The following is a 12875-nucleotide window of genomic DNA, read 5'->3' on the forward strand; positions in this document are numbered from 1 at the left end:
AAAGCCCTCAAAAGCAGTTGCAACAAAAACAAAAATAGACAAGCAGGACCTAATTAAATGAAAGAGTTTCTGATCAGTAAAAGAAACTGTCAACAGAGTAAACATATAGCGTACAACAGGAGAAGATATTTGTAAACTATACCCTTAACAAAGGCCCAGTATCCAGAATCTGTAGAAAATTGAAATCAACAAGGAAAAAACAAATAAGCCCATTAAAAATGGGCAAAGGACATGAACAGACACTTCTTAAAAGACAAACATAGAAAAATGCTTGGCATCTCTGAGCATCAGAGAAATGCAAATCAAAACCACAGTGAGATACCATCTCACAATAGTCAGAATGGCTATTACTAAAAAGTCAAAAAACAGATGCTAGCTAGGCTGAGAAGAAAAGGGAATGCTTATACACTGTTGGTTGGAATGTAAATTAGTTCTGCCACTGTGGAAAGCAGTCTGGAGATTTCTCAAATAACTTAAAACAGAGCTACCATTCGACCCAGCAATCCCATTAGTGGGTATATACCCGAAGGAAAATAAATCATTCTATTGATTTTCTGTTAGAGCAAAGAGAAGTAGGACAGATTGAGGAATAGATACTAATGGACAAATTATTCATTATATGTATGTGACTTTTAAAAAACAAAAGGCAACGTGGTATTTGAAATCAAATTACTAACACAATTGCAACCCCTTCCTGAACATATGACCTGTGATTTAGAGAACCAACTACTATATACTATATATAATACACCTCCAACAGAGTTCCAGCGTATAAAAGGCTATCTACTGTGTGTTGAATAAATTAATATATAATATCATTATGCCAGGTTGAGATCAAGGAGGATATGGCAGAGGCTTAGAATTTCTAAAACAAGTGGGATGTTCTCTGTTAGGTTTCTATTCTATTTAACAAACTATTGAGAACTGAGTGCCTGCTATGTGCTGATATGGAACAGGACAGATGAAGTCCCTGCTCTTTTCTGAGGCAGAGTCTCACTCTGTCGCCCAGGCTAGAGAGCAGTGGTGTGATCTTGGCTTACTGCAACCTCCACCTCCCAGGCTCAAGTGATTCTCCTGCCACAGCCTCTTGAATGCCTGGGACTACAGGTGCATTTTAACATGCCCAGCTAATTTTTGTATTTTTAGTAGAGACGGGGTTTCATCACATTGCCCAGGCTGGTCTGGAACTCCTGACCTGAAGTGACCCACCTGCCTTGGCCTCCCAAAGTTTTAGGATTATAGGTATGAGCCACCATGCCTGGCCTCTGATTTTTTTCAATGGAGCTTAAATTTAAATGGGCATAATTCATGGATATAAGACTAGATTTTTAAATGAAGAGACTTGTGCATGGTTGGGGTATTTTGCACTAGGCTCCCAAATATTACTGAAAATCTTATTCAGAAGTGTGCTCATTCCAATTTATGCACAACTAGACCTTTCTGCAGCCCCATTATGCTTAAGGATGTGTGTGTGTATATATGTTTCTGTTGTTTGTGTAGAGAGAAGCAGAAGGCAGTAGATAGAGAGGAAGAGTCTGATGTCTTCATTATCTTCTTCCTTCCTCCTCTCATTCTCAAATCGAGTTTGAAAGCCTAGAGTGCTCAGCATGGAATTATAAGAAATTATAAAGTTTAACTTTCTTATTTTGTAATTCCACTAATCCTATTTCAATAGATCAAAGAGTACCATTTGGATAAGTAAATGATGGAATTTATTTAGAGAAACAGAAAGAATAAGCAAGAGTGTTCTCGGCGTCTTTTGTGGTGTTTTATTATAGATATGTTCCTTTCTGCAAAGCTAGAGGCTTTCTTTTTGTTTCCATTCAAGTGCGCATACGGAAGGAATTAGAAAATACGCGCTGTGGATGCAGTGGGCAGTGGGGATTTGGGTGCCCTGAAGAGCACTCACTCCTTCTGAAGGGCCAGTAGCTTCTGGACTCCAGGTCTGTGGCGCAGTGTGGAAATGCAGTCCTGCAGGGGCCAGATCTTCTGATTTTTCAAAAAAAAAAAAAAAGATTTAATGAAGTCCCCCCTTTTTAAAATGTTGGGAGCTAATTCCACCATGTTCATCCCACAAGTGGCCAGTTTGCAGTCTCTGATATAGACCCTCAGCAAACAAATGGCACCATTTATAATGCCTAATACCAATCATGGACAGTTCAGACAGTAATTCTAATTAGGCAGACTTGCTTGCTGATGGGTGCACACAGCCTGCAATGTCTCAGTCTTCCCCACTTTAAATCTGAACAAATTTTTCTTGCTGTTTTTAGCGTTCTTCAGGGCAGCATGGTCCAGTAGAAAGTTCTGCAGTGATGGACATGTTCTGAATGTGTGCCTTTCAGTCTGGTCGCCACCAGCCGCATGTGACTCTTGAGCACTGGAGATACGGCTAGTGTGACTAAGGAATGGGAGCTTAAATTTTGTTCAATCTGAATTAGTTAAATGTAAATCGTCACCTGTAGCCAATGGCTGGCAAGCCTCATCTGAAGGTCTCTGTACCATTCTCATCCCCTCAGAAACCCAACCCAGAGTCACTGAATTGAACCAAACTAATGCATGCCTTTGATTGTGAAGCAGAGTAAGGAGGAAAGGGAACAAATCCACTCCAGCCTTGGTGGGGGTCAGGAGAAAATTCCATGTGCCTAAATTTATGAAGCTTATACATCACATTGACACATTCTTAAATAAAATATATTCCTATCCTCCTACCTGTGAAATATTTCTTCATAATGTCCTGGAAGGCATGGTTCAAATTTAGAATTTCTGGACTCCTAGGGCTCTGCCTGGAGCACGGTGGCCTGGGGGGAGCTGGCCCTTCTGTCCCCACCCCAGTTCTACCCTGCACTCCCGGACAGAGTGGAACTTCACATACCTGCAGTTCAAGGACCATCTTTGGGACACTTCTGTGGATCAGATGGTATGTTCTCTCTTTTCTCCCTCATGGCTGTAGCTGCATTTGATTTTAAGACACCTTACACAGCTTTGTAGAAATGCCATAGAGAGTGAGCTCCTGTATTGATCTGGGCATAAAGCTCCCCTCTGGGACAAGTGCTATGATCTGATTGATGCCTTCGGGGACCCCATGTAAGCGCCTACCTCATTGCCTACAAATTGAAGAATAATCCCTTTTCTAAATGGGCTTGCACTGACTGCTTCAGAGGCAAATTAGAACTGAACTTGGCTGCTGCCTTTAAAGTGTGTAAGAGCTGAAACAAGGGACAGGTACAGGTGTGACTTTGGTCAAAGGTTAATAAGGAGTGTTCACTTCATTAAGCTGCTTGCTCACCATCACTAAATCGTCTTCAGCAATCTGCATCAGAGGACTTCTTATTTGGGGCAGTCCTTTATGGCAAAAAAAAAAAAAAAAAAAAAAAAAAGAAAAAAAAGGGGGGGGCAGGGGAGTGGAAGATAAATTACGGATTGCTTTTAATTCATGTATAAATCAACCTAGTGAGCACCATGTGATTAAAGTCATTAGTTAAAACACCAAGTATCTTGATGCTCAGAAGACATCTTTATTATCTTCATCTAAATAAAACCTTTCAAATGATTTGTAAATTCTGGCATTAAAATAGGTAGAAGAGAATAAACATAATAGTCACACTCTATGCACACATAGATGTGTGTGAAAAACTTGAGCACCTTGAGGTGGAGGGCAGTTTCCAAAGCTTGTCTGGAACAATTGATTGATCGCATTCGTTTCTGCTTGGAGGCATTTACGCCAATATCGTTAACAGGTAATAAAAGTCATTTTGTTAACCTCTTGGAGAGAGCAGGAGAACGATACCCTGATTGTGCTGGGGCTCCCTCTTGTGGTAAGAAAGAAGAACAGGCACATACATAATCCCTGACAGCCGAAGACAAGAAATAGATGTTCCCAGGGATAGAACCTGAAAGGGTAAACTGTGATGATCTGCAAAGATTCAGGGTATCCGGCCAGTTCTCTCTGTAATTCAGGATTGTCTGGGAAACAAATTCCATGCTTTCAGTTAGCTATTTTAGACCCCACAACACACTCTGATCTACAATTGCTGCTACCCTGCTTAAGGACGCTCACATTTTACCACTCTCTCCTCAATTTCCTTTCTATTACCTTCTATTACAGCCTCTTTTCGGCATTAGAAACTGTCTTACATGATTTCAGATTTGATAAATAATACCTTAATAGAAATTAATGTAAATATTTTACTGATGAAATATGCTTTCCCCTGTGTCCCTTTTCATATATGCAAATGCTTAGCAATCTTGGGTAGTTTTAGAAAGTGATAGTTTCTTTTCTCAGTGCCTCAACCTAATTTTTTTTCTGCCAACATCAATTTAAGTCTGTTGAAACAGAAACCTTTGAAATATTATTAGAAGCTGAAAGACATCCCTACATGCTTTATGATTCTTAGACTGTTTAGGTCTGCAGAGTCTTGCTCTATTGCCCAGGCTGGAGTGCAATGATGTGAACTTGGCTCACTGCAACCTCTGCCTCCTGGGTTCAAGTGATTTTCCTGCCTCAGCTTCCCGAGTAGCTGGGATTACAGGCGCCTGCCCCATGCTTGGCTAATATTTTTGTACTTTTAGTAGAGACTGGGGGCGGGGGGGGGGTCTCACCATGCTGGCCAGGCTGGACTCGAACTCCTGACCTCAAGTGATCTGCCCACCTTGGTCACCCAAAGTATTGGGATTACAGGCCTGAGGTTAAATTTGAAAGTATCATCTTGCCTGTGTGACTCTTTCAAAGGGGCTCTAATCACCAGTGCATGGTGAGGTCTCCTAGCCCTGCTGCGTGAATTAGCTGCAACTGTGAGGCTGAAAAGGCATGGATGAGGCTAAACATATCCAATGGCCAGGCAGAATACATAGGCAGTGCGGGAAGATGGGACTAGGGGTTAAAACTGGTGATGGGAGAAAGGAAGACGAGCAGTTTGCAGCTTTTCTTGATTCTTTTATGGGAGGGGGTGGACAGGTGCCCTTCTGCTGCTATGGGATAATTAGGAGTCTATGTCTCTTTGTTTTCTCTAAATTCTACACTAAAAGGGAGCCCTAAATTGTGTTAGTAGGGAATGGGGGTCACAGTGGCCTTAGGGAGCTTCCAATCTCTAGTGACTACCTTTTTGGAATCCCAGGTGCACTTTTCATTAATGCAGGACCAGCATTTGAAAATATTGACTAGGTGAATAAAGAATACTGTGAGGAGGGAGGTAATGATGTCTTGTTGGGCTTCTCAAAGACGTTTCAAAGATCTTTCAGTGGTACAATAACAACTTCATTAAAAAAGATAAAATGGATTTGCTCATAAGAAAACACTAAATGAGTCTGGGCTCAGTGGTTCACGCCTGTAATCCCAGCACTTTGGGAGGCCGAGGCAGGAGGATCACAAGGTCAGGAGTTTGAGACCAGCCTGGCCAACATAGTGAGACCCTGTCTCTACTAAAAATACAAAAATTATCTGGATGTGGTGGCAGGCACCTGTGTTCCCGGCTAATTGGGAGACTGAGGCAGGAGAATTGCTTGAACCTGGAAGGCGGAGGTTGCAGTGAACCAAGACTGTGCCATTGTACTCTAGCCTGGCCTACAGAGAGACACTCTGTCCCGCCCCCCCACCACCGCCCCCCACAAAGAAAAAAGAAAAGTAAAAATAACCACTAGATGAAATAGATACAACTTCTATGCAATTTGTCTTAGTTTATTTAGGCTGCTATAACAAAATTACCATAAACTAGGTAGCTTACAAACAAACTTATTTCTCATGATTCTGGAGGCTGGAAAGTCCCAGATCAAGTCACTGGCAGAGTTGATGCCTGGAGGACCTGCCTCCTGCTTCTGCTTTGGGAGAAGGCAGTCTCCCTGGGTCGTCTTTTATAAGAGTACCGATCCCGTTCATGAGGGCTCCTCCCTCATGATCTTGTCACCTTCTAAAAACCCTACCTCCTAACACCATCAAGTTGGGGATTAGGTTTCAACATATGAATTTGGAGGGGCCACAACCATTCAGACAGTCGTCCAGTGTGTAATAGGATTTCTCTTTCCTTGCATCTTCCAATGTTCAGAAGAGTGGGAATAGCTTTCCGCCAGGCATTTTGCCTGCTTGGCCTCAGACTTTTCATTGCTGTTCCTAGATATTCTAGTTGTTCGGGGTGTGTGGGAAGGTAGGACCTAGGGGGTGCAGAGGGAAGGACTGGCTTTCCGGGTGTGCGCATCAGGGGTGGGAGGCAGGGTCTGGCTCTGTTGCCCAGGCTGGAATGCAGCGGAGCAATCTCAGCTCAGTGCAACCTCCGCCTCCCGGGCTCAAGCCATCTGTCCATCTCAGCCTCCCAAGTAGCTGGGACTACAGACACACGTCGTTACACCAAGTTAATTTTTGTATTTTTGGTAGAGATGGAGTTTCACCATGTTGCCCAGGCTGGTCTCAAACCCCTGGGCTCAAGTGATCCACCCACCTCGGCTTCCCAAAGTGCTAGAATTCTAGGCGTGAGTCACCATGCCCCGCCTGGATGGTCACATTTTTTAATGAAGGTATATGAACTACTATTTTATAGAAAAGTCCAAGTTTTTTTTCTGCTTCTCACTTTCCAGAACTTCCTAACTTTCTTGCTGATGGTTTGTGAGGCTGGGTATCAATGAGGTGGTCATGGTTCAGCATGTTCTGACCAGATCAAGCTGAGAAGTGTAACAATTTTGGTAATAAAAGTGCCAAACAATTTTTCACATCAGTAGACTCCTGGTTGAGTCAACAGGCAGATGATTATTGAGAAATCCTTCTCCATAGTCCCTTGTTGTTTCTACTAGGTTAACTTATTTGAGAAAGAAGGCCCAAGGGCCAGTACACTATATGTATGAGCATTTTTCATTGCAGAAAAAGCACTGATTGTAAATCGACTTAGGTTTATGCAGAGGCCTGACACAGACAGGAGGATGGTACACCCCTGTGATTAACGCACCTCCTACCTTTGCCTTGCCATTCAGTCCTGTTGGGAGGATTGAGGGAGATGGCACAGACGTTGAGGACTGAGCCAAAGCTGAGTCCTCAGACAACAATAAGAACCATTCCTGGAATGGAGTGTCTTATGTGCAAAGGCCTGGAAGTATTGGTGATTACAGGGATTTGACGATACTGCGAGGAACTGTTTGTGACTAAAACATATGGAACTAGTCGGAGCATGGTGCGAGACGAAGCTCTAAGGAGGTCTTTCCTTAAGGACCTTAAATGCCATGGGGAGTGGTCTCAGGTTTCCACCTTGCAGTCAGTAGGATGCTATTTAAGAATTTGAGACGGGCACAGTGGCTCACGCCTGTAACCCCAGCACTTTGGGGTGCTGAGGCCTGCGGGTCACCTGAGCTCAGGAGTTTGAGACAGCCTGGGCAACACAGTGAAACGCCGTCTCTACTAAAATACAAAAAAATTATCTGGACATGGCGGTGTGTGCCTGTCATCCCAGCCGCTCGGGAGTCTGAGATGGGAGAATCACTTGAACCCGGGAGGCGGAGGTTGTAGTGAGCCAAGATCGTGCCATTGCACTCCCGTCTGGGCAACAGAGCAATTCTCCTCTCAAAACAACAACAAAAAAGGATTTGATACAGGAAACATATGTTTACAATCTGGCTAGATGGTAAGATACCAAAAAATAAAAAATAAAAACTCCAACATCATCCAAGAAGTGTCTGAAAACAATGCATGATTCAATGTTAAATGGCTGGGCGCTGTTGAGTGACAGTCATAGAGAAGATAAATTGCTGTGAGCTGAAGCTATCAGGGACATCTTCCTGAAGGATGAAAGACCAACATGGCACCTTGAAGAACAGACGGAAGAAAGGGAGACGCCTCACTGATGCTGTAGTAGGGGATTTCTGTTACTCACAGATAAAGGCTAACAGAAAAACGTGGACCATGCTTGTTTTCCTGGCCACACTGCAGTAGATGTTGTCACCTCTTCCCACGAGAGGAGACGTGAGTGGGCGTGGTCTAAGGGAGAGTCGCTGAGTGTTTCCAGAGAAAGGCCCTCAGGATAGGATGATGAACGGAGAATCCACATGAGGCAATGTTGGCGCATCCCAGTGTGGGGACAAGTGTTAGACACTCCAGTTTCAGAGCATTGACTTACTGAATCCATTCTACCCCTTGAAGGGGTGTCTAGAACCTACTCAGTGAAGCATTGAGCTACATCTTGGCCAGATCCTGGTCTCTCATGTGGACACCTATTTGCCTGCCATATTGGCTTCTCTATTCTAAAAGACCTTTTCCCAGCGGGAGTGAAAATGTATGTATTTTTCTGGGGCTTTGTTGATTCACAGCTGCTCCTTGATGCCATTAGGCCTGATAAATGCCATGGATTCTTCTAAGAAATCAGAACCCTTGGCCATCAGCATGAATTGTATTCCTGGGGATGAATTTGCTCTAGAACAAGCATTTAGTTTTGCTGGAAGTTATTCCTGCCCTTTCTAGGCCTAATCATCCGAGAAGGTGTGAATTTTTCCTTTTGGATAAGAGGAAAAGCAATAACAAAAGGAACCTAACCCAAGCCCAGAACAAATCAGCTCCAAGCAAAAGGAATTTTACCAATGCATGGGACTCTGCCAACACTTCCAACAGTGATAGGAAGTCAATTGATTAACTCAGCTAGTAAATATTCTACAATGCAATAGATGCTGTCCTGGGGATACAGAGGTGAACAAAAGCAGCATGGTACCTGCCCTCCTGAAATTTACAGGTGGTGAAGGAAAGGCAAGTCAACAGTTTGGCAATCAACAGATGTTTTTGCTTATGTGTGCTATTATCCTAAAGAGCCCCCCGGTCTGAGCTTTGGATGAGGTTCAGCTGCTGCAGCGTGCTAGCTGGGTGATTGAATTCTTCTGAGATAAATTTTTAAACGATAAAATGTGGCCAAAGCACGGGAAAAGCAAAGAGCCCCATAGTTTAATATAACTGAGCAGCACAGGCTAGATTTAAAGCGTCTTGGAAGAAAGGGTCCCTGCATTTGAAGAACTTTGATTATACTCTTCAAGCTAAAGCCGTGCATCTTATACTGCCTTGATGAGCAAAGAACTTTCCTTTCCACCTGTTCAGATTTGACAGCACCACGCCACATGATTTAGCCTGGACTTAGCAAACACCCACCGATGACCGAGCTGCCGTAACCATGGAGTGCTCGTCAGCATTGCCCCTCGCGTTCGTCTTTGTCTGGGCAGGATTCTCCTTTACTCTGATTGGAATCGCAGCTGTTTCGACTCAGGTTGGAGGTGCGTGGACGCCGGCTCAGTGCCTGCCTCCCCTGGGTCAGCGTGAGCTCCTACTACCATTTCATTCCACAGGCAACACAACTCCTCTCAGTTTAAAAGGAAAAGAGGGAGAGACATAATTGAACATAGCAGTCCTCGGTGCTTGCTGAAATGCTAAATGAGGGGCCTATGTTTTTAAGAGCACTTTCTAGGGGAAACTCTGAAATTGCAAGCTGCAGCCCTTTCTCTCTTCATGCTCTGTTTGGCTGATTTCCAAAGCATTGAGGCCAGCAACTGAAGGACTGAAATGTAATCGGTGGTGATACGTTTGTGCCACATGAAACATTCTCTGCCTCCAAAGGCGCCAGAGGCTGTGGGAAGCAGCACATCAGCGACAGCTCCTGGCTGCTGGACTCCGCAGGGAGGGAAGGAAGATTGGTCGCAATGGTAAGAAACTCTGGAGTTTTCTACAGACCTAGTTTATTACCTGGGAAAGCATACTTAGCCTCTGCTGGTGAAAATGGCTGTTGGTAGCATGAGACTGAACAGTCACTTGAGCTCTGAGGCACTGACCATTTTTTACTAGAAGGGCAGGAACACTCTTTTCACCAGAGCACTGAATTTTGAAAAATGATTCCTTTCATGTCAGAGGTAATGGTGCCTTGTAATTAATAAGACCCTTTGCTGGGCTCTGCCAGGGAAGGAGAGTCCCACGGTGACCTCAGATGTAAACCCTGATTAACGCAGTCTCTGAAGTGTGCTCTTTCCTCTCAAAGTAATTGTAATTTCCATGAGATGCTTCAAAGAAATAGTTGTCTGTTTTCTCGATGTGTTCGTGTGGGGTGCAGACCCATTCATCCCTAAGCAGCTTGCTTTGAATTGTCACCGTTCTGTGAGCTTCCGTGTTTACTGGAGGCATCAGGCATTACTATAGCAAACTTCCCCCTGATTTTTTTTTTCTTTCTTTTAAAACTATCATAGGCAGGCAGCAACAACAGGAACCCAAGTTTTCAAAGAAAGAACGATCTGACTTTGAAGGAAGTGTGTTTGATTCGGTCCCGTAAAGCAAACATTCCCAGGGTGAGGTGATCCTTGCTGTAAACTTGAGTTCTTTGGATGAGGCTTTAGAATTCACCGTGGAAGTGACAATGTGCTTATCTCCTGGTCTCTGCTCTCCGGGTGTCTTTTCCAAGTGCCTCCTCCCAATCATGCAGGATACAAGGGGGAAAACATGGGAGGTGGGAGGAAGAACCGGTGTGCAACAATGGGCCACTAAACGTTTTCTCGAAAGAATGAATGGGTGAAGGATGTTGATAATAATAAGATTACATAACATTGAGAAGAAAGTAAAGCCTATTACTATTGAGAGAGAACGCCTGAAATACACGTATTTGACTGCACAGCTGATGTGTGGGAAATGATGTCTGTTTCTAATCCAGATGAATGAAGAGACTGGTGATAAAGGTTGGGTGGGAATTTTTGGAAGTGAGTTTGCCTTTCCAACAACTCAGAAAGGGGGAAATGGGAAACCAGATCTGTGAGAATCATTCCTCCCCTTCCCTGCCTTCACGCTCCATCCCTAGATCACCCGTAGGCACACAGACCAGAGAAATTGCTGCCAAGACAAAGCTCAGATTTTTCCCTCTCTAGCTGACATCTCGTGCCATTTATCATCTCATCCACTTAAACAGTTCTTCTTACCTGTTGAGGAGTCAAAATAAAGACTCCCTTGTTTCTCCTTCATCAGCAGGATGGGTTAAAAATAAATAAATAGAAAAGCCACATACCCAGCATGAGGATTAAATGGGACACTGAGTGCTTTGGAATGTTTTGCCTGAATGCTTGAGGCATAATCATTCCTTTCTTCCCTTCATTAGCCTGAGAACATTCCTTTAAGGATTATCAAGGACGAGGCTGGAATGCAGGTCCCTCTCTGGCCAGCACACTCTGAGCATGGGCGTTGACATACACATAGTGACATTCACCTACAGTGTTCAGGGAGAAGTGAGGAGCAGGCCAGGGGCTGAGATCACTGAAGTACAGTCATAGTACAAGCCGATGAAAGTATATAGACCTCCAAAGAGAGTGAACTTTCCTTTGGAGTTGTGGGAGGGCTCAGTGGGAACTAAGAGAATCACTCACTGCAAGCTGTTTATATCCAGGCCATCCCCTGGTCATTTTGATTAATTACTATTTAAAAGGTGGGAAAAAAGTACCCAATTCGACATTGACATAAAATTTTGGTCTAAGTGAGCTCTTCTTAATGACAGACACTAAAATGGCAACGATTTTACAGGGAAGGCATTCTGACCACCTGGCTTTTGCCAAGGCAACCATGTTTCACCTTTCATTTTAGTGAGAGCTCTGTGAGAGACCACTGGTGGGAAGAGGAGTGAATCTGTAGATTGGATTTTCATTAAATCCCTTCCATGATGAAAAGAAACCAATCATGTTTCTCATTGTGCAAAGGTGATCAGTTATTTTACTTACCCACAATGAAAGACGCTGTGTTTAAAACGCTCTCCTTGACCTCGTTAGAATCAGGAGCATGTCAGAACTTGCTGGATGTTATACCAAACAAGGCAGCCCAGCTTCGGCTCTGGCCTCTGATTACTTAAAAAACTTCATTTTAAGTTTTATTTACAAATTTAAAGGAAATGCAGATAATTAAATCTATACTACATAATTGCAGATGACTTTAAGATATTTCAAAGCAAGGAAAATGTGTGGAAGTTCTCAATAATATTTTACAAAAATCGAGGACATAATGTGCTGTGTGCTAAGTGTTTTAAATGTGTTAGTAGTCCCCATTCTTGCTTTTAAATACATATTTTAAAATTGTTGCCCCTGTTGCATTGAGGTAAGACACATGGAGTTCTATGCTCTCTGAAGGGCACACAGCTAGTGAGGTGTAGTGCCAGGGTGGGAATGAATGCAGGCTGGCTCTGGGGCCCTCACCCTGAAACCACCTCATCATACAACCTTTCAAAGTGAGGAGGAAGACAGCCAGATGTAGATGGGGGCCTGAGAGCAGGTTACAGAAACTTTCAGTGACCCAGTCTCAACATTTCTACTCATCTTTGACATTTCCCTCTTTCTGTTCTTTGTTCCCATTGTCACTTGTTTTAGTTTCTTTGTCCTTTGCTCATGAACACCTTATATTCCCACTCAGACCAACTTCCCTTAAACAGCTGTGTCTAACTGGGAGACAGTCTAATGGAGGGAAAGAGGATATAAATTTGCTCAGACAGAGAGTTAAATTTCTTTTTTCTTTTGCTTTTTTTTTTTTTTTTAAACATAGTCTCACTCTGTCACCCAGTCTGGAGAGCAGTGGCACAATCTCAGCTCATTGTAACCTCCACCTCTGAGGTTCAAGTGATTCTCATGACTCAGCCTCCTGAGTAGCCAGGACTACAAGCATGCGCCACCACACCCACTAATTTTTGTATTTTTTAGTAGAGACAGGGTTTCACCATGTTGGTCAGATTGGCCTTGAACTCCTGGCCTCATGTGATCTGCCTGCCTTAGCCTCCCAAAGTGCTGAGATATAGGTGCGAGCCACCACACCCAGGATTCTTTTTCTTAATTTTAATTTTTATTGGTATAAATTTGTGAGGTATAAGTATAATTTTGTTATATGCATAGGTTGCATAGTGGTGAAGTCAGGGAGG

General features: G+C 43.5%; 1 protein-coding gene across 3 annotated transcripts in view; it reads left to right on the forward strand.

The window, feature by feature from the left end:
- PLD5 (phospholipase D family member 5) overlaps positions 1-12875 on the forward strand; it is a 383066-nt gene that overhangs the window by 55753 nt on the left and 314438 nt on the right. For 2 of the 3 annotated variants that reach the window (XM_017532109.2, XM_017532110.2), the window contains exon 1: positions 9125-9651. The exons of the other annotated variant lie outside the window; for it this stretch is intronic. In XM_017532109.2, coding sequence (XP_017387598.1) covers positions 9649-9651 — 3 coding nt within the window. In that variant the 5' untranslated portion in view covers positions 9125-9648. Of the gene's footprint in view, positions 1-9124; positions 9652-12875 lie in introns of those variants that run through there. 3 annotated transcript variants of the gene reach the window in all.

Source organism: Cebus imitator, unplaced genomic scaffold (assembly GCF_001604975.1).
Source record: "Cebus imitator isolate Cc_AM_T3 unplaced genomic scaffold, Cebus_imitator-1.0 Scaffold75, whole genome shotgun sequence".
Lineage (NCBI taxonomy): Eukaryota > Metazoa > Chordata > Mammalia > Primates > Cebidae > Cebus > Cebus imitator.